At 46.8% G+C, this 21,204-nt stretch overlaps 1 protein-coding gene across 3 annotated transcripts in view; it reads left to right on the top strand.

The window, feature by feature from the left end:
- PBX3 (PBX homeobox 3) overlaps positions 1–7,338 on the top strand; it is a 224,512-nt gene extending 217,174 nt beyond the window's left edge. For 2 of the 3 annotated variants that reach the window (XM_069582424.1, XM_069582425.1), the window contains exons 6-9: positions 371–536; positions 2,034–2,146; positions 2,921–3,010; positions 5,790–7,338. In XM_069582424.1, the coding sequence (XP_069438525.1) occupies positions 371–536; positions 2,034–2,146; positions 2,921–3,010; positions 5,790–5,882 (462 nt within the window). In that variant the 3' untranslated portion in view covers positions 5,883–7,338. The remainder of the gene's footprint in view (positions 1–370; positions 537–2,033; positions 2,147–2,920; positions 3,011–5,789) is intronic. The other variant, XM_069582426.1, reaches the window with a different exon arrangement.
- The last annotated feature ends 13,866 nt before the right edge of the window (positions 7,339–21,204 follow it).

The following is a 21,204-nucleotide window of genomic DNA, read 5'->3' as shown; positions in this document are numbered from 1 at the left end:
GTTTCTTATTGTTTACCTACCTTAACAAACGTTTCCTTTCATTTTTCAGCTCCTTTGGGGATGGGGGGAGGACTAATCATTTATATATGAATTGGTATATACCAACTGAATATTTTTGATGAACAACACTTCCAGCCATTTTAGTAACTCCAAGAAATGGTCTTATTCCAAGAGTGTTGAGAGGTTTGCCAAAAGAGTGAGTGAGCCTCAGCACCATTCTTCTTTATCCCCGAGATGTGATCACAGGCTAGAATCAAGTGTCTCCCAAGGTCTCCCCCGGGGGTCCTACAGTTAGTAGCAGAAATTTGATTTTTGCTTGTTTCCTCCTTTGACCCTCGCTTCCCCTTACTCACGTCCCTGTGATTTATAGGTATCCAACTGGTTTGGCAACAAACGAATCAGGTACAAGAAGAATATCGGCAAGTTTCAGGAAGAAGCCAACCTCTATGCCGCAAAGACAGCCGTGACAGCCGCGCACGCAGTGGCCGCAGCTGTGCAGAACAACCAGACCAACTCTCCCACCACGCCGAATTCTGGTGCGTATGGGTGCTCACTCCCTCCTCGGCTCAGAAAGCCTGAGGCCACACAGCCCCACCTCACAGGCCAGCACACAAGAGCCATACTGAGGATACAGTGGATTCATAAAGATTCTATTAAAATGCAGGCTTCTTCCTGGAATCAGTGAATGAGTGGATGACCAGAGGGCCTGTAAACCCACTGTTCATAGTGAGTGCCCCTCACTACCAATAGAACCTGGAACTTTCACACTTAGAAGTGGTTTTTAATTCAGCAACGAGGCCCAGTGCTATCCCTAATGATTATTTTAGCTATATTGTTCCATGTGTCATTCTATCCCTAATGATTATTTTAGCTATATTGTTCCATGTGTCATTTTAAAATCCATAGTGGTGTCATTTTTAAAATCCATAGTGGTCTGTCAAAGAACGAGTGAAATAGCAAAAGCGGGAAATTGACCTGTTGCTGTGAGTAATGAGGCTGGAATGCTGGGGTTAGTACCACAGTGCTTTCTCCCTGATGTGGCTGCAGACTTGAGTCTGCGGTCCTTATATCTCCTCAGCACCTCTGCTGACTTGGTAGGCTCAGCACGTGGTTAGCTGATCAGGACGTGGTTAGCTGTGAGAGATATGGTAGTTAGTACATGGATGCAGTATCTTGGCTCCTTATACAATACATTTTGGCCAAACTTTTTGTGGCATTTTTCATGGAATTGGAAGTGTTAAAATTACAGGGAACTTGAGTAGCAACGAAAGACGTACAGCTAGCCCAAACAGATGGGCTTGAGAAGCAATTCAAGGGGCTTTTCTAAGGAGATAATTTAAATATAGTCTTTAAAATTTCAAAAAGGGAGGGTTTTTTGTTTGTGTTGATGTCTTCTTTTTCCCTCCATCCCCCCCCAGTCCCAGGTTCTTTTTAATGGAACATGGAAATTGATGAAAGTTAGGCAGAGTGGATGGCTAAGAAAGAGCTTCAGGGACTTTCTGGAGGGCTAGTGGTTAAGACTCTGCCCTTCCACTCCAAGGGGCATGGGTCAATCCCTGGTTGGGGAACTAAGATCCCACATGCTGCTTGGCATGGCCAAGTAAATAATAAATACCTTTTTAAAATAAAAATAAGTAATAAAAAGTCTGGAGGAATTTTTTTTTTTAAAGCTTCAGAAAAATGTTTCTTCTCTGGGTAATTGTCCACCATGACAGCTAATGATGGTGAAGAGCTCACTTAATGACAAGTCCTGGAGATAAATGAAAACAAGGGGATGGTTCCAAGCCAGCTGCTGGGTGTTTCTCTGTTTTGATTCTTCCTTTGTTTCATAATTGGGTTTCCCCATCACTAAGACTTTTCTAGATGCAAAATTCACTACTTGCAGTTATTCTCCATCCTCTTAGATCTAGAAATGCTTTATGTTGTACACAACCTTTCCCTTCTTTACCTCTTCTCCTTTCCCTGCCTCTGGGTCTTTGAGGATTATGTGTGTAGCTCTCTGTTATTCAGCTACTTAACTCTTTCCTTTCCAGGTTCTTCTGGTTCTTTTAACCTCCCAAATTCTGGGGACATGTTCATGAACATGCAGAGTCTGAATGGGGATTCTTACCAAGGGTCCCAAGTCGGAGCCAATGTGCAATCACAGGTAGGAGAAATGCCCCAGCTGGGGCCTTTCTAGCAGGGTAGGGTTTGGGCTCAAAACTCCTTCCTCTCGCCCCATGGAAGTGGTCTGCACATCGTGCAGAGCCTGTGCTGGGTGCTTCCAGATGTGACCCATCTGCCCCACCATTTAATTGAATGAGAAGTCAAGTGAACAGTGACTTTGGATGATTCAAACTTGATACACTTTGTGAATGCATTCGGCTCTGGCTTGAGCTCATGGAGAGGGGTTGGGTGCATCTAACTTCTGTAACAAAATAGAAAAATCATGTGTGCCAGTGTGTGTATGGTTCTAAAACGTATTACTGTTTCATTTCTGTATTTTTTAAAAGTCAGAATACAGAAACCCGAGTTCTTAAAGTATATTCCAGGTTCAGCTGTTTTTCTAATCCTCTTAATGGAAAGCAACTACTTGTTTTTATGCATATTTCAGGGGTGTGTATGTGTGAGAGAGAGAGAGAGAGAGAGAGCCAGTATATATAAGTAGTTTCTACCCACAGCCACACACATTTGGTTGGTGTAGATGAAAAGTTTGCATTGTCATGAAGCTGTTATTGTTTAGCTGGCATGAAAAACAGATGTATGAGTTTAAATATGCAAAGAATTGTTGAAATTCTGCCAGTCACATTTGATTGATAAATTTGTCTCTCATTCAAGATGCTAAACCCTCGTGGCACACATAATTCAAATTGTTTCCTTTTGTAAGTGATGATGTTTTAATAGTTTGGGGATGATGAATTTTGTTTTGTCTCACTTCTAGGTGGATACCCTCCGTCATGTTATCAATCAGACGGGAGGCTACAGTGACGGCCTTGGAGGAAACTCACTGTACAGTCCACATAATTTAAATGTGAGTACCCTGAGGAGCATTAATGTGAGTACTCTGGGGAGCCAGATGTGAAGGGCTGTAGGAACAGTGTCAGGTAAACAGTGACAAATAAATTAATGGCCATTTGACTTGGCTTCTCATCTTTCTGGCAAGTGGGGGAAGGCGACAGCTTTACTGTACTTTTATGAACCTAAACACTGATGTCACCTTCATACCATTAGAAGTCCTCACAGAGGCCCAGGGTGGCTGGCCTTCTGTCATCAACAGAGACTTAAGCATTAGCCCATTAAGATGCCATCTTCTACCGGCCATGCTGTGTTCCAGGGAGATGGTGAAAACACGTCATTTATCATAGACTCGAGCAGTAGGAAAAATTCCCAAACGCAGCTCAGGTGAAGGGGATGAGGGCCCCAAACAGATTGACACACGAAGCTAAACAAAGACTCCTGTTCTTAAGAGCAACTTGCTACATTGTCAGTGTCCTTGGGAGACATGCTCAGCCTTTTTAATGGCCTTTCAGTTATCACTTATGGAGGGAATAATTTAAACTTTTGTAACCAATTGACCAAAACTTACTTTCCCCTCCCACCCTGACATGGATGGAAAATAGCAAACAAAGCACCTGAAAGGCAGTCGATGGGAGTGCGAGAGGGGGGACTGGGTCTCCAGGGTAGAGAGGTAGACAGAATCTAGAATTTCCGACTAGGGAGGAAATGAACTGCCCAACACATAGAGTCAGAAAGAAAATAGATAAAATTCTCTCCTTTTAGGGCCTAGCTTGCTCTGAGAGTAAATATTAATGATTTAAAAAGTGATTGAGGATGTTCAATTGTAAAAGGAAAAAAGGACCATTAAATACTCAAATCTTTTACATTGGAAATGTCAAATCTTTCTTTTTGGGTTTATAAATAACTCATAATAACCCACAACAAACCATATAAAAAGCCTTTTAGTTGCATTTCTCCTTTTTCATTTAAGTGTTTTGAAATGCTTCAGAGAATGTGCGATATCCTTATCAACATGATAAAATATGAAACTGTGATTGCCTGCAGCATTTTACAGACATGAATTCCATCTTCGCTGATGAGGCTTGATAAGGCGCTGTTGTATAATACAGTGCATAATCTCAAACCACCAGAGTAAGGATTAATTTATTTTGAAAAAAAGAATGCTTGCTGACAACCTCTCCTCCAGCTGCCACGCTGGGTAAAAATATTGTACATTTGTTGTTTATAAATTTGGATAAAAGAGGAATGATGTTTACTTCAGATGGAATATCTTTAGACTTGTATCTGCGTAAGAGTTTTTCTTTTTCTAAGTAGATTTTCACACCTGAGGGGTGAGAGCAGCTTACCTTTGAGATAGAAAAGAGGATTTCTTTGCGTCCACACACACATACACACGTGCTTGTCAGCATCCAGCCTACACAGCTGAGCCTTTGAAGATAGACCGCCATAGCTTTATTTATTTATCTTCCTAACCTGGATTGAATGCACCTCCAGCCTGGAAAACCCTTTTCCCTTCGACTCTGGTCAGCTCTGTGAGGTAGTTTGGTTCCTCTCTCTACCCTCTCCTCGCCATTTCTCTGTGGACCTACGGGGAGGAAAGGTGCTTTTTATGCAGGACCCTGCATTTAATCTGAAGACTTAGGGGTTCCCTATGAACAACATGTTGGGAGGAGGAGAAATTCCCAGCCCAGGGCTGGGTGAAGCGTCTAGACAGAGTTCCTAGTTAGCCTGGTGGCACGGGCCTAAAAAGAAGACATTTTAGGTGGACTCTCGAAACAAGTTGCAGGTGGATGTGAGCGAGGCAGGTGGATGTGCGGGAGGCAGGAGGAGGCCCCCCGCCCCGCATCCCCACTGGTACTGGGGCTCCGGGTCTGGGGGCTGTGTGGCAGGAGGCCGGCCTGTGCCGCAGGCTCTGGGTGTCAGCCAGATCCCCTCGTCGTCTCTCCAGAAAGGCCTGCCCCGTCACTTCCACTCAGTGTTCCCCAGCTCACCAGTCCAGCACCTCCCTCTTCTTGACTGACATAAAAATATGTAGCGACAAGCTGTCTGCCACAGCAGAAATCTGATCAGACATTGATTTCAGCAATTGCCTCTATAGGCCGAGACATAAGGCAAATTTGTTTCTGAGCACTGTTACTGCCGGTGCAGGTCTGAGGCAGGAAGGGCCGGCGGCCTGTGAGGAGTGCTCGCGACAGCCCAAGTAGGAGCCCCACTTACAGATAATTGGAATCCGGATTCGAATAGTGTGTGCGCCTCCACAGTTCATGCATTTTCATTCTACACGATCCTATTTGGAAGGAATTTCTGGCCTTCATTTTCCAAGGGTTATACGATCTGGCTGTCAGGCATGTTTAGAAAAAGGTCGGGGGGAACTTCTTCTCTATGGGAACGAGGATTAAGCTGGGTTGAGGTTTGTACTGTGTGGAGCTCAAGGTCTTGCCAAAGCATTGCACTGAGCTTCTCCACCGCTCCCTTCTTACAAGATTTTTTTTTTTTTTGAGTAACTTGATTTTTACCAGCAAATCAAAGACCGAGCGAGGTGCCAGCTCCAGACCAGCTGAAGCCCTCCTTCAGCGTGCTGACTTATTGCCAAGTCTTTACTTGGTAGGATGGATTTGTTTTACATGCATTTAATCCCACTTTAACACATGCTTCAAACTCCTGCCAAAGTGGGTTTAGAAAATACATTTTGCTAATGCGTCTTTGCTCTCATGTTGTCATCGGGGTATTTTCAGTCGGGGAGTAGAATTAATATGGAGACGTGCACCGATGAACTGTGCTTCTCCTTTCAGGCTAATGGAGGCTGGCAGGACGCAACAACTCCATCTTCTGTGACTTCTCCTACTGAAGGCCCAGGAAGTGTGCACTCCGATACCTCTAACTAATCTCCGGCAACACTTTTCCCTGAGCTGACATGCCTTGATCCGTGCATTCAGAGCAATAGGAGGAAAAGGAAAGCGCTTTTTGTAGCCCACCATCTACAGCTTTACTGTAAAACCTTGTCTTATTAGAGAACTTGGTAAATCTGTTTTTTAAGGAATCATAATCATTTGTATTTATACTTAAAAAACACACAATGTTAAAAAAGCACTTTATCCAATTAGGCCAAGGTTTAACATTGTTGACAGTCCTGTAGCTATTTTATCATAATTTATTATCAATATTTTACATGAATGGTTTCTCACTTGCCAATTACTTGGCCTTAAGGGTAAAAAAGTACCATATATGCTAAACCTCAATCGTTAAAGCAGATACAAAGACTCACCTCACCTAAATTGAACTTCTTGCATATTTCCATCGCAGACTTGGATTGTCCTTCTTTCATATCACTAATGGAGTTGGAATAAAGGAGCTGTTTGGCTAACTGTTAATGATGGTTGTGTTTAAGAATCTTCCTCGTCACACTTGTGTTTCGATTTCTTATGTTATAATTAGATCAGAGACCGGTAGCATCTTTTCTCTCTCTGAAAGCACCAGTTCCCAGAGTCTGCTCGGTAATGACATTATGGATCCAGATTGTTCTGAGAGATGAAGATCCTTGCTGCTGATACAGGTGACCACGAGATCCGTCTGGGGGTTTTACGGTGTGCGCTGGGTGCTGCACAGACTTGTCAAGGTTTGCTACGTCCTCTGGGCATCCACACAAAGGCCCTGCTCTCTGGAGTGTTGTATATAGTGTAGCAAAAGAGTATTTATACATCTCACCAATCAAAACACAGCTTAATTACCTCATGCGAACTCATACGAACCAATAGAATTTCAACATGTTCTGTAGCTTAGAGTGCTCACTTACTACCTCTGAACAATACTCACGCTGTAGTTTGTCTCTTTCTTATCTTTTTGCATCTTGTAATTAACTCTTTGTTTCTCTTCATAAAATGTAATGTACATTGTAATCTTTTAAAAGAAAAATCAGGGTTGCATTCGCAACTTTTAAAAAACTGAGAGTGGAAACATTGGGTCTTAAATTAACACAGGATCAGTAAAACTGTTGTAAATACTGAGAAGCATTTTGAATGTTCTTCATCTTGTTACTAATCCATGCAAAAAAGAAAAAGAAAAAAAAAAGCGATGACTAATTGTGATGCATTCAGATTTCAGTATTCAGTACTGTATATTTCACCCTGTGTAATAGGGCCCCCTCTCCTTTCTCTCTTTTTGTATTGTATGCGATTCTGAAACTGATTGAGTCATGAAAATAATTTGTGGCGGTGATTCTAATGTATTAAAAACGTTTCGTGTTCCTTTCTAACTGGATTACACCCTGGATTGAAAAAGTCTTCCTCGTGGTAGTTATATGTAGTTTCAAACATGAATAAACTTTTTGCTTTCATCATTAAATGTTGATGCAAGTTTCTTACCCCACAACGTGAGTCAGTCTGTGCAGGCAGAGGAGAAAACCCACCTAGAAGCCGGCCTGAGCATGTAAATGCGTAACCTGTGAGAGAGGGACTCGGAGGTGAGTCCAGATGAGGCTGGAGTGGCTGACCACACTCTGCAGGCTCTAGGTCGGCTGCCAGACCAGTATGAGGTGTCCTCACTTGACACGCTGTAAGAATACTGCAAGGAAAATACCATCCCCGTTTCACAGGTGAGGAAACTGCAGTTCATAAAAGTTAAGCAGGTGCCACAAAGTCAAAGGCCTAGGCCAACAAAGGCCATGCTTGGAACCCAGGTCTGTGTGTATTCTTGTAGCTCACTCTCTCCTGACCTAATGATGCATCTGACACCTGCTGGATGCAAAGACCTGTTCAGTAATAGTTTTTAATATTAATTTTTATTTATTTGGCTGCATGGGGTCCTGGGGCACACAGTATCTTTTTTTGTGTGTGTGTGTGGCATAAGGACTCTCAAATTGTGATGCATTAGCTCAGTTGCTCCATGGCGTATAGGATCTTAGTTCCCTGCTGCTGCTAAGTCACTTCAGACGTGTCCAACTCTGTACTACCGCATAGATAGCAGCCTACCAGGCTCCTCTGTCCCTGGGATTCCCCAGGCAAGAATACTGGAGTGGGTTGCCATTTCCTTCTCCAATGCATGCATGCATGCTAAGTCGCTTCAGTCATGTCTGACTCTGTGTGACCCCATGAACAGCAGCCCACCAAGGCTCCTCCGTCCACGAGATTCTCCAGGCAAGAGTACTGGAGTGGGTTGCCGTTTCCTTCTCCACTTAGTTCTCTGACTGGGAATCAAACCTGCGTCCCCTGCATTGCAAGGTGAATTCTTAATCACTAGATCACCAGGGAAGTCCCTTGTTTGGTAATTTTTAAATAAACAGTCTTGTCACATTCACTTATTTGCTTTCCTAACTTCAGTGAGATACCAGTTTACAACAGATGAAAGTTTGTCCAAAAAGAGTGAGCTTCAGGAAAAAAAAAAAACCCACAACTTCTCTTAGCATACCTTTGAAAACTAAACTGATAAGATGTAAGACCAACTAGAAATCCTTTAGCCGGATTAAACATTGTTTTTTGTTCACATTGTCAGAAACTCCATGTATTTACATGTCCATCTGTCGCTAATATCTAAAGCTTTGTAATAAAAGAAGTCGATAGCAGGTAATTGGCCTGTTTACTATATCTCGAGGAAATCGACTCACAGGAAATCAGATTAATGTTAATCAGTTGCAGCAAATTGTCTCTGATAAATACAACTGTTTTACTATTTCAGTTGGTTGAGCCAGGCAAAACAAGGGCTAGGGCCACCGTTCGCATTAATCTTGAGGCAGTTACACTGTGAGAGTAAACTTTATAAAATAGATTGCCCTCAAAGCTGTCCTCCCTTGAGCAGGCTCTCGCCTGCCTGTAGGAATCTCTTCCCTGGCTAAGCAGTTATTTGCATGATTCAATTAGCTTATGGGTCAGCCTTTCTTATCTTTGTACATAAAACCATTGCTACGCTGTATGGTTTTGAAAAAATATCCTGTGGAAACCAGACACACATGCACACACACATACCTCTCTTTACAGTCTAGAAACACATTTCCTGAGACCCACCCCAGGGCTCCTCTTGGGCCAGCCTAGTGAGAAAGGCACATAGCAGCGTTGGAGATTCACACGATGACTGACAACACTTAAGAAGGGAAGGATATGAGTCTGTATTCTGGGGAGGCCTCGATGAAAACAGCAATTGCTTTCCCAGAAGCTAGTTTCGGAGGCACTTGTACATAACTCCTCTGCTCTTCAGTACCCCTCTAGCGGAGGCCAGAAGCACCCTGGCTTCATAGATAAGGAAACGGGGGCAAGGCTTGGGCCCCAAGGCTCTTAGGTCTCCCTCCAAAGTGGGTGAAATGTATTGATCTGATAGATTTCACCAGGTACTTTTTCTGGGGAAAGAAATGGGTTAAGCTCTCAATCCAGAGCACAGTGAAATCAGGCCTCTACCCTCAAGGGGCTTCCTGGACCTAGCCCTTGTTCAGAAAGCATACAGGGTGCTGGAGAGACCGATAGGTGTCTGAACCCCAAGACGGGGGAAGTGAGGACCCCACAACCCATTCACAAGTTGAAAGAACACAGCAGCAGGAAGCCACCAGAAACACCCCATTGCAGATTAGGGGGCCTGTCCATGCATCCAGCTAGATGCACAAGGGTACATGGGGGCTCCTATGACACAACGCGTACCTTTGTTACCAACACTGTACTTGCGTCCACTTGCTGACACACAGTAAAGCCAATCGACTGATGACGGGTTGTGGGGAAAGGAAAGGACAGCGTTTACTGCAGGGCGCCAAGCAAGGAGCTCAGGACAGCAAGTGCTCAAAAAGCCTGAACTCCCTGATGGGTTTCAGCAAAGCTTTTTTAAAGGCCAGGTGAGGGAGGGGCGTCCCAAGGTGAGAGATCAACTTCCACACCATTCTCTGGCTGATGGTAACAGGGCAGTGTCATAGGGGTTAACATGGTCAATCCTTAGGCGCCAGTAGGTCTGGGAGCTACAGGCTACCTGCTGGTGATCATCAGGTAGTTAATTTCTTCCATTTGGTGGTGGTTTTAGCGTCTGCAAAACAGTTCAGGAAATGTGCCTCAGACACTATTATCCAGGGCCTTTGGAGAGGAGCTACAGCAGAGGCTACAAGGAGGGGGTCTGTCCCAGGAAGACCTCACAGGATCCTGCTCTGTTATACTTTCAGGAATTTCTGGAGCCGTGTCTGAGGAGCTCCGCTGGACAGGAGGTACGTGGGCGGCATGGAAGCCTCTAAGGACAGCGGACCAGGTGGGCTTGCCAACTGGTTAGAACTTCTCTGCAGCGCTGACTGGGCATTAGTCTGGTGCCAGTCCTGGCCAGACGCCAGGGAGGGCAGGACGGGGTTGGAGAGCCCCCTTCCAGCACCTTACTGAGTAGAGGAGGTGGCAAGGGGCTAAGTCTCCCAGATGCGGAGGTGTTTGGGGTACACGTTGGTGCTGAGGGAAAGGGACCTTCCCCACCCAGGCTGACAGCTCCAGTTCACCAGCATCTCCGCCAGGTAAACTCTATATTACTTAGCATTTCCCATGGAGTCCCATGTTGTGGGTGCTAGCCGCCCATCTTCAGATGGGGGATTTGAAGCTCAAAGAGGTGACATCACCTGTCCAAGCTTTCCCACAGAGTTTTGCCCCACGGAGGCCCCCTGTGACACTTTGAGCCACCACTTGGAGTGGGACAGAGAGAGGCCCCTGTGAGCTAGCAGGGGAGAAAAGGAAGGTCCCTTGCTGGGCGACGTGATCAGAGGAACCATCCCCCACTCCAAATTCCTTACAGCTTGCAGCCCTCCTACTTCTGTCTTACCGCCTGGGACCCCTGAGGACACACGTCCTATGGGGCAGACAGGACGTGTGTCACAGACAGTGCGGGACAAGAGACAAGGAAGACCGTCTGCTTGGGCAGCCCTGGGGGCTAAAGGAGGCAAACAGAGCAGGGACGGTAGCTGTCCTGGTGCATGTTGTGACGCTGCGCACAAGGACCTGTGGGGGCCTGTCCAGGCTGCGTGCAGCTTAGCCCTGGCTCCTGGGCCCTCAGCCCACTGCCCACATGGCCCCTCCTCTGTGTGGGAGCAGGTCCCACACCCAGGCACGGATTTGGTTTTTGTTGTTTGTTTAAAGATGGACCATTTTATTCAGTTATTTTTGACTGCACTGGGCCGTCCTTGCTGCGCACAGGCTTTCTCTGCTTGTGAGTGGTGGCTGCTCTTCATTGAATGGGCTTCTCGTTGCAGAGGCTTCTGTTTTTGCAGAGCATGGGCTGTAGGGTGTGTGGGCCCAATAGTCGCGTCATGTAGACTCAGTAGCTGTGGCTCCCCGACGCTAGGCTCAGTTGTTGTGGCGCAAGGGCTCAGCTGGCCCACGGCCTGTGGGATCTTCCCTGACCAGGGATGTTCCCTGCATTGGCAGGCAGACTCTTAACCGCTGGGCCACCAGGGAAGTCCCCCAGGCGCAGGTCTGAATCTCGGCTCTGCCTCCTCCCGGCTGTGTGGCCTCGGGTGAGGAACTGAACCTCCCTGAGCCTCCTCATTCTCTCTTCTCGGACCTGTGCTTCTGTGCCCATCTCCCTGGTGAAGGCCTGTCCTTTGAGGCTGGGCCCAGGAGACCGTGTCCTCCCGTGGAGCCAGGCCCTTCCTTTTCCCTCTGGTACCGCTTTATCACCCCTCCAGGACATCCAAGCAGAAACCTACAGGAGGAGGTTCAGGAAGACCAGGAGTGAACCAGGGGGTTGGGGGGTGGGGAGTAGAGGCCAGAGGGGGTGAACCAGGCAAGGAGGAGGGCCTGGGCACAGGCCGGTGGGGGCGGGGCATGGTGAGCAGAAAGGTCATGGCGGCCAACGTGGATGCTTATTCCTCCGTCCCAGCTCTCTCCAAATACAGTGGCCTCGGGAGGAAGTTTCTAGCATTTGCTCCATTTTACAGATGAGGAAACTGAAGCTACTTGGCCAGATACACACAGAGATGGAATACGAGTCTGATAGGATATGTGTGTGCTAAGTCGCTCAGTTGTGTCCGACTCTATGCGACCTCATGGACTATAGCCCTCCAGGCTCCTCTGTCCATGGCATTCTCCAGGGAAGAAAACTGGAGTGGGCTGCCATGCCCTCCTCCAGGGGATCTTCCCAACCCAGGAATCGAACTTGTATCTCTTATATCTCCTGCATTGACAGGCGGGTTCTTTATGAGACTGTGCAAAAACCCACATTTTCCACTGTTTGTGTCTGGTTGTCTCATAGTGTCTCTTTCTTGTCATGCTGGACAGGCTTGGAGGTGGGAACTGAGAGAGAAGGGGATGGGTACCAGCCTTTCCCCTCAACACAGAGCCATCAGCTCTTCTTTCCAGGCGCCTGGGACCCCAGGGACCCCCTCAGGAGGTGGCCACGTCCACAGGCACTTCAGGCCAAAAATGGCCTGCAACATGTCCCTGCTGGGCCTGGGGCCCCCGCCCCATGCGCAGTGAGCCCACCTCCCAGCAGTCTTGATCACTCAGCTGTTCCAGGCTCAGCCGGTGGTCATGGAGCCTCCTTCCAGCTGGGCCCCATTAAGTGTATTGCCAGGAGTCACCACCCAGCCAAGCAGGTACTGGCCTCACCACAGAGACAACAGCAGACGCCCAGGGTTCTGTGTGGCCCTGTGGAGAGGAAAGCACCGTGACTTAGCACTCATGAATGGGGGCTCCGGGTGAGACCCCCATGGGGGGATCCTGGCCCTACCTGCTGTGTGTCCTTGGGCAGGTTCTATAACCTCTCTGTGCCTGTTTCCTTTGCTGTCAAGCACTTGCCTCCCAGCATCATAGGGAGGATCAAGCAAGTTGGTACCAGTGCAGGGTCCTGTGTGTTGCAGGGGCTGAGGCCAGCTGCTCTTACTCTCTGTTAGCCCACAGCTTGCTTTGTGCTGATCATTTGCACTCGAATTCCAGCTTGTGTCCCCCTTCACTCGCTATTAGCAAAACCCAGTTCTTCTGCCCCCAGGTAGGTTCATCGCTTTCCAATCAGCATGAGATGGTGTGAAGAGTCAGGCCAAGTTCTGCCACTTTCTAGCTTTGTGTGACCTTGGGTGTGTCACCTCTCTCTCTGTGTGACCTCAGTTTCCCCATCTGTGAAATGGGGAGAATGTGTTCCCACCTTCCTTGTAGGGATGTCGTAACGATTAATGAGTTGCACTCATGGTGCCTGGCCCGTGGGATGGGGTGGGTTCCCTTCTCATTGCTGTTATTGTTACACACTGCTCCAGGTGATACAGGAATGCCTGGTCATCTCTGCCTCCTCTGGCTAGAATGATCAGTTCCGGTCAGCAGAGAGATGGCCAGGGGATGTCACCTGCTTAGTGAGGATCCTGGGGAGATTTGGCCCCTTCAATCCACCTACTCTGGCCTGCTCACTCCCAGCCCTCAAGGCTGGCCTCAGACCTTGGCCTCACCTCTCACCACCATCGCAGGAGATAATAAAAGGCTGATTCTTTTTTTCCTGGTAAAATTTCAGCAGAAAGTGTATGCATCATTAAATATGGAAATCCAGAATTTTATTAGCAATCTGCTAGATCTGAACTGACGCCAATTAAACAAAAAAGATATCATTTATAAAAAGGCAGAGTTCAACTTGTATTAAATATGAAATGCAATTTTCTCCTGGTTTTGATTTATTACTGGTGGTCCATTGTTCAAAGAAGCATGTTATATTTCAATAGAGAAATATTGTTTATTCATTAATATTTTAAAACAGGCTTATTGCTGTGCATGGCTCTCACCGAATGAAACTTATGATTTAAAACATGAATTAATAAACACATTTGAAAGTGTTAGACGAGATCACAACCTCTCATTTTTCATTTTCCTGGGAGCATATTAAATTTTTATAATTCTGCATCTACAGTTTTTTCTTTTAAATAAAGATGCAGATTCCGAATTACTCTGCTAATTTCAGGTAACCAGGAGCAAAAAGCAATATCATGGGGACCCATGTCAGGATCACAGAATCCCCAAGAAGACACTCAGGGTTATTTTTGTAATATTCATAAATCAAAATAAGTGAGCTTTGTGCAGGAGGCAGCATTCATGTGTGTGAGGATGCTGGCTGGGCTGGGTGCATGCTTTGGGACTGTCTGTGTGCACGTGGGCTTAAAGTGTCCGCGTTCACAGGCACATGTGTGTGCTTAGATTTGTGTGTCCACCAAAACATATGCATGGCAGCCTAGATTTTTGAGTATGGGCAGTCTCAATGCATCACAATTGTTCGTTCTGATGGTCACTCACTCTTGATTGAGCACCTACTGTGTGCCAGGCACCATGCCGGTTACTGAGGGGGAGATGGTTACAGGGTGATCTCCCTGCTTTCGCCTGCTACCAGCCTGCGTGCACAATCTCCCCACAAGGGGCTGGGGTTGCCAAGTTCCCCACAGTTCCCCCAGCACCAAAAATGATGCCTCCTGATGGGGAAGTCTTGGGAAATATGGGTTGATGTGCAGGTGAACCGAAAGTTTGGGAAGGGAGAGACATTCATGGGCTGGAGGTGGGAAAGGGCTTCTGCGAAGATGATGTGAGCTCAGCCAGGAGGAAGACACAGATGGGATGGGGGACCCCGGGAGGTATGGAAGGGTTTCCCTGATAGCTCAGTTGGTGAAGAATCTGCCTGCCGTGCAGGAGACCCTGCTTCAATTCGTCAGGAAGATCTGCTGGAGAAGGGATAGGCTACCCACTCCAGTATTCTTGGGCTTCCCTGGTGGCTCGGCTGGTAAAGAATCCACCTGCAACGTGGGAGACCTGAGCTCAATCCCTGGGTTGGGAAGATCCCCTGGAGAAGGGAAAGGCTGCTCACTCCAGTATTCTGGCTTGGAGAATTCTGTGGGCTGTATAGTCCATGGGGTCGCAAATAGTCAGACACATGGGGGATGAGCAGGTCCAGGTGAGACAGAAAGGAGGGCACCACCTGAGGACAGGGAGTGACTGCCCCAGCCCAGCTGAGTCCCCCTAAACGCTCTATGGGACACGAGCTGTCGTTGCCCCACTTCGTAGAGGGGGAGGCACAGGTCTAAGAGGGAAGAAAGTTGCCTCTGGGTGGGGGCTGAGGTTCACGCCTCCTCTGAAGAGGTGAGAGAGGGGAGGTAAAATCTGCCAAATTGAGTAGTGAGGTCGGGTTGCCCCAATGTGTGGGAGAAGATAGGGATTTGGGGAGACTTCAGGAAGCCATTTACAGAAGGAAAAACTGTGGGTGGTGAAAAAGCAACCGCTTCCCCAACCCCTGGCTCAGGAGGAACTTCGCCCAGCCTGACCTGGGGAAGTAGAAGCCCAAGAAGGTCCCGAAGGCCCCCTGGGAAAAGCGACGTGCTACTCCATCTGGCTCACGCATGCAGGGGTTTCTCCAGAGTGGACCTGCTGGCACTGGGTATATGCTTCTATACTTTAAAAATTATTTATTTTTAAATTTATTGGGCTGCACAGGGTCTTAGTTGAGGCATGTTGGATCTTTAGCTGAAGCATTGAAACTCTTAGTTTTGGCATGTGGGATCTATTTCCTTGACCAGGGATCGAACCCAGGCCCCCTGCATTGGGAGCTCGAAGTCTTAGCCTTTGGACCACCAAAGAAGTCTGTGGGTACGTGCTTCTCGTGAACTTTACTGGGCAAGGCCAAATTGTTTTTCTCATACCAATTTACATTTCAAAGTCCTTGCCAACTTCCTGGTATTTCAAATTTATTCCCAATCTGCTGGTTTGAAGGTGATATGTCGTGATTTTAATGCAAATTTCCATGCTTACTAATGAGGTTGCACCACTTTTCCTGGTGTTTCCTGATTAATTTGAGTTCTCTCTTCTGCAAAGCACCTATTGAAGCTGTTTTCCATTTTTTGTTTGTCTTTTTCTTACTGATTTGTAGTGTTTTAATAAACAGTATTAGAGTGCTTAATTTTAATGAATAAAGCCTTTTTTTTTTTTTCCTTTTTAGTGACTGCTTTTGTGTATGGTGTGAGGTAGGGGGTCTGGTTGTTCCAGCATCATTTATTGAAAAGTTTGTCTTCCCCCAGTTATCTGCAGCATCACCCCCATCACCAACCAAGTGCCCACCAATGTGTATAGTTTCTGCTGCTAAACTGCATGTCTGCCATGGTGCTGGTGGCACACTGGCTTAACTCGCAGGGCTTTGGGGTTGATCTTGGGTGCTTATAAAACAAGTTGCTCTCACCTTGTTCTGTCTCAGCAATATTCTGGCCATTCTCAGCCCTTTATATTTCTCCATAAGTTTTAGTATCAGCTTGTCACCTGTCACAAAAAATTTCTCTTGGGATTTGGATTTGGCTCACATTAGGAGAACTGATCTCTCTAAAATATTGAATCTTTGAATCCATGAGCCAAATCTCCGTCTTCATTTCTTTAGATCTTGTTTAGAGTCTGTCCATAAAGTTTTATGAGTTTCTCCACCCAAATGCTCAGGCTCCCACTCACTTGTACAGGGTCCCTCAAATTTCTCTTTGTCTACATTTTCTCCCTCTGAGCCATGGCCAGGGGTCTGGCCTTCCCCGATGAAGAGGTCCATCCAGACGCAGTGTCACCCCTGAGAAGCTAGGTCCTCTCACTGGGACTGCGAAATCAGGCAACATCTCTTCTCCCTCCCTCCTTCTCTCTCCATCCCTCTCCCCTTTCCCCCTTCCTTCCTTCTTCCTCTTGGTCTTTAAAAAAATTAATGGATTTAATTCTTTTTAATTTTAAGTTTTATTTATTTTTGGCTGTGCTGGGTTTTTGCTGCTGTGTGAGCTGTTCTTTAGTTGTGGCAAGCAGGGGCTCCCCTCTGGTTGTGACGTGTGGGCTCCTCTCCGGTTGCGATGTGAGGGCTCCTCTCTGGTTGCGATGTGCAGGCTTCTATTGCGGTGGCTTCTCTTGTTTGGAGCAAGGGCTCTAGGGTGTGTGGGCTCAGTGGTTGCAGCTCCTGGGCTCTAGGGCTCAGGCTCAATAGTTGTGGTGCGCAGGCTTAGTTGATCCACGGCATGTGGGATCTTCCCGGCCCAGGGATCAAACCCGTGTCTCCTGCATTGGCAGGCAGACTCCTTACCACTGAGTCACCAAGGAAGCCCTGGATTTAATTTTTTAGATTTTTAGATTTAATTTTTTAGATTTTTAATTTTTTAATATTTTACAGTTTCTATAGTAAAATTGAGTGGAATGTGTGGAGAGTTCCTATATACTCCCTCTCCCCAACACGCGCACAACCTTCCCCATGACCTACATCCTGAACCATAGCGAAACTTTAGTTGCAATTGGTGATACATCCTTATCACCCAAAGTTCATAGTTTATATTAGGGCTCACTCTTGGTGGTGTGTCTTCCATGGGTTTGGACACGTGTATAATGGCATGTCTCCACACTGCACTGAATAATATCATACAGAATGGTTTCACTTTCCTGAAAAATCTGTGCTCTGCCTATTCATCCTGCCATCTTCCCTAACCCCTGGCAATCACAGATTCTTTAATAGTCTCCATAGTTTTGCCTTTTCTAGGATGTCGTATAGTTGGAATCGTATGTATATAGTATTTTCAGGTTTGGTTGACTTCTTCCACTTAATCATATGCAGTTAAGGTTCTTCCATGTCTTTTCATGGCTTGGCACCTCTTTTCTTTTTATTTATTTATTATTGTTTTAAGCAGAGAGACATTTTATTAGCCTCATTATGGCAATGCATTCCAGGAGGGGATGATCCTCAGAACAGAGCCCACTGAGTTGCAAGCAAACTCATTTCTTTTTAGAGCTGAATAATATTCCATTTTGGTACCACAGTTTATTTATGCACTCACCTAATGAAGAGCATCTTGGCTGCTTCCAAGTGTTGGCAATTATGAATAAAGCTGCTGTAAACATCCACATGCAGCTTTTGGTGTGGACATACATGCTCAACTCCTTTGAGTGAATACAAAGGACCGTGACTGCTGGGCCATAGGATAAGTGTGTTTAGTGTGTTTAGACTCCTGGTGCCTCAGATGGTAAAGAATCTGCCTGCAATGTGGGAGACCTGGGTTCAATCCCTACGTCAGGAAGATCCCCTGGAGAAGAAAATAGCAACCCACTCCAGTAATCTTGCCTCAAAAATCCCATGGATGGAGGAGCCTGGCAGGTTACAGTCCATGGGGTTGCAAAGAGTTGGACATGACTGAGCAACTTCACTTTCACTTTACTGTGGTAGGAAACTGCCCAACTGTCTTCCAAAACGGCTGTACCGTTGGCATTCCCGTCAGCCTTGAATGCGAGTTCCTGCTGCATTTGCTGTCCGTGTTCTAGATTTTGGCTGTTCTAGTAAGTACACTGTGGTATCGCTTTGATTTGTGAGTCCCCAGTGCTATATGATGTAGAAATCTTTTGCTCCCTTATTTGCCGTCTGAATGTCTTTGGTGGGTTGTCTGCTCAAGTCTTTTGCTCATTTTTTAATCTAGTTGTTCTTTTCCTTATTGTTCAATTTTAAGAGATTTTTGTATATTTTGGATAACAGTCTTTTATCAGGCTTGGCTTTTGCAAATATTTTCTCACAATCTGTGGCTTATCTTTTTGTTCTCTTGACATTGTCTTTCAGAGCAGACACTTTATTTTTTTAATTTTTTAAAAATTAATTTTTAATTGAAGGATAATTACCAATATTGTGTTGGTTTCTGCCATACATTAACATGGATCTGCCATAGGTATACATATGCCCCCTCCCTGGGAGGCCTCCCTCCCCAGAGCAGACATTTTAAGTTTTAGTGAAGTCCAGCTTATCAACTATTTCTTTCATGGATCATGCCTTTGTTGCATCTAAAACACCCACAGAGGTATCTGCTCGTGGGTTTCTGCTCTGGGGAGTTATGATTCTCTGTGTTCCCCTGTCTGTCTCTCCAGTTTGAGAAGTGGGGGCAGCCGTGTGGCCTGTGACCGAGTTGCTGCTTTTCCAGTTTGTTCAGCTTTTTATTTGTTGTTTGGATGAAGTGGCAATTCCTAAGCTCTTTTTTTTTTTTTGGTTTGTTTGTTTCCCTAAGCTCTTTACATGCAGGATTAGAAGCAGAAAGTCCCTCCTGGCTTCCTTACTTTCCCTTAAGCGCGTGCGTGCCCGCGCGCGCACACACTCCATCATTTATTCATTTATCTTTGGCTGCCTCAGGCCTTGGTTGCGGCATGTTGGATCTTCATCACAGCGTGTGGCCTGCAGAGCTCCTGGGCTCCCTAGCTCTGGTGTGCAGGCTCAGTAGCTGCAGCATATGGGCTTAGCTGCTCTGTGGCGAGTGGAATCTGAGTTTCCCGACCACAGATCAAACTTGCTTCCCCTGCATTGGAAGGTGGATTCTTAACCACTGGACTACCGGGGAAATCCCTCCTGTTTTCTCTTTTTCTGTAAAGAAAAAACATACTAGACATCTTCCTTTGTCTTCCTAGACACTTAGGCAGTCTTTGGTGTTGGCATCCTGGTTCTCTATGGCAGAGGGGTCTTCATCTAACTCATCTCCTACAGACATGGTTTATCACAGTGCTCCATAAACAGCATTGAACATGAGTTACCGGGGACACAGCTGATCATTTTTGTAGGACACATTTGCAAAAGTGGAGTTGCTCTGTCAGATTCAGGGCATATGAATTGTAAATTTTGAGAGAAACACTCAAGTCTCCCCTGAAAGGCTAGCCTGCATCGTGTCTATTTCAGGCAGTCTTGCTGTTCAGTGCAACAGAGTTGGGAAGCTAGGATGTTAGAGCCATGACTCCCCCACAGACTGCCCACTCCCCGAGTCAGCTCAGAGACTCCTCAGGTTTGGAGCACACTTGCCTCAAATTATTGACAAGTTTCCTGGTTCCTCCTTCACTTCAGCCTGAACCTGGATGGGAGCATCTTCCAAGATGCTGATTTGCTTAAAACTCGGGGCACTTTTCCTCTAACGATAACAAGTGGGGAAATAATAGCAGGGAATGACTCAGTGATGCTTCCTAGTGGCCAGATTCTGGTTTAAATGTTTGGTGAATATCATCTCTTTGGACTTAGGAGCTCCAAGTTGCATTTGAGAAAACCACGCCCAGAGAACAGAAGCTTCCCGCCCAAGCTCCCCAGTCAAGGTCAGTTCTGGTGAGCCTAACTCTCAGCTGGCGAGCCTAACCACTCCACCATCGTGCCTTCTCTGAGCTGCAGCTGTGGCCAGGGGTCAAGGATAATGACCTTGTCTCCATCATAGGATGAGGACTGGAAGAAGAAGAGTCTTTGGCGTTTTCAGATGCACGTAAACGTAACTAGGGTCAGGGACTAAGACCAGTGTTCAGATTCAGTCTGGAGTTGGCTATCTTCACCAGCAAGACCCCCACAGTGTATGGTGTGGGGCTAGATGGTGTCTCAGGGGATGTTGACCTTACAAAGGGGGGATGTCTAACACAGGCTTACAGGGCTCGTCCCAGGAGATTGCCCCTCACATCACGGCAGCCTGGAATGGGTGTGCCAAGCCTGGTGGTGGCTGTGTGATGCATGGGAGTAAAGTACCCTTTGGAGTCCAGCACTGCACAGCTCTGGGGTGCCCTTCTCCTCTCTGAGCCTCAGCTTCCCATCTGTAAAATGGAGATGGTCTCTGAGCTTCATCTTCCCAGCTGTAAAATGGGGTATTCCCTCACGGGGCTGTGTGAGGGCTGGATGAGATCTTGCTTATGAGTGGCTGGACTGATGGCCTTGCATACAGTAGGTGCTCACCAATCAGCGCTCCTGGTTCAGAGTGGCCTTGACATCCAGTCCAGGCACCTCCTTGGGGAAGCATTCGTAACCACAGGAGCAGTTAGTTCTGTGTCTTGTCCAGGTGGACGGCTATTCAGAGTCCCCAGGCTTCCCCTCCCCACCTCTCCCCATTTTCCCCTCCTCTCCCCATCGCCCCTCTGCCCACCTGGCCCACTGGCATCTGATTAATTTACACATTATAATGAAATTAGAGTTTTGAAGCCTTCAGCAATGGATGTAGGATCAAACAAGGACTCCCAGCATGTTCCCCCCGGCCCTTGATAGGTCACAAAATCAGAGCCGACATCTGACATGCTGGTGACCCCTGGCAGCTGCCTCGGTGAGTGGCAAGCCTCTGAAGGTCGTTGTGAAGCTTGCAAGTGTGTTCTGTGGTGTGCTTGTCCCTCCGAGGATGGTGACTTCTGTGCCTTTCTGAGCAGGGGTCACTTGGGGCTGTTTGATATGTTGCACCAGCCTGGGTGCCAGGGGGTGACCTGTGTGTTTGGCGGGATGGTTGGTCTCGGTGTGGCGCTGCCATGCTCAGCCCATGTGTTTATCACG

This window comes from Ovis canadensis, chromosome 3, assembly GCF_042477335.2.
Source record: "Ovis canadensis isolate MfBH-ARS-UI-01 breed Bighorn chromosome 3, ARS-UI_OviCan_v2, whole genome shotgun sequence".
NCBI lineage: Eukaryota > Metazoa > Chordata > Mammalia > Artiodactyla > Bovidae > Ovis > Ovis canadensis.
This window is presented reverse-complemented; position numbering and strand designations above follow the sequence as displayed.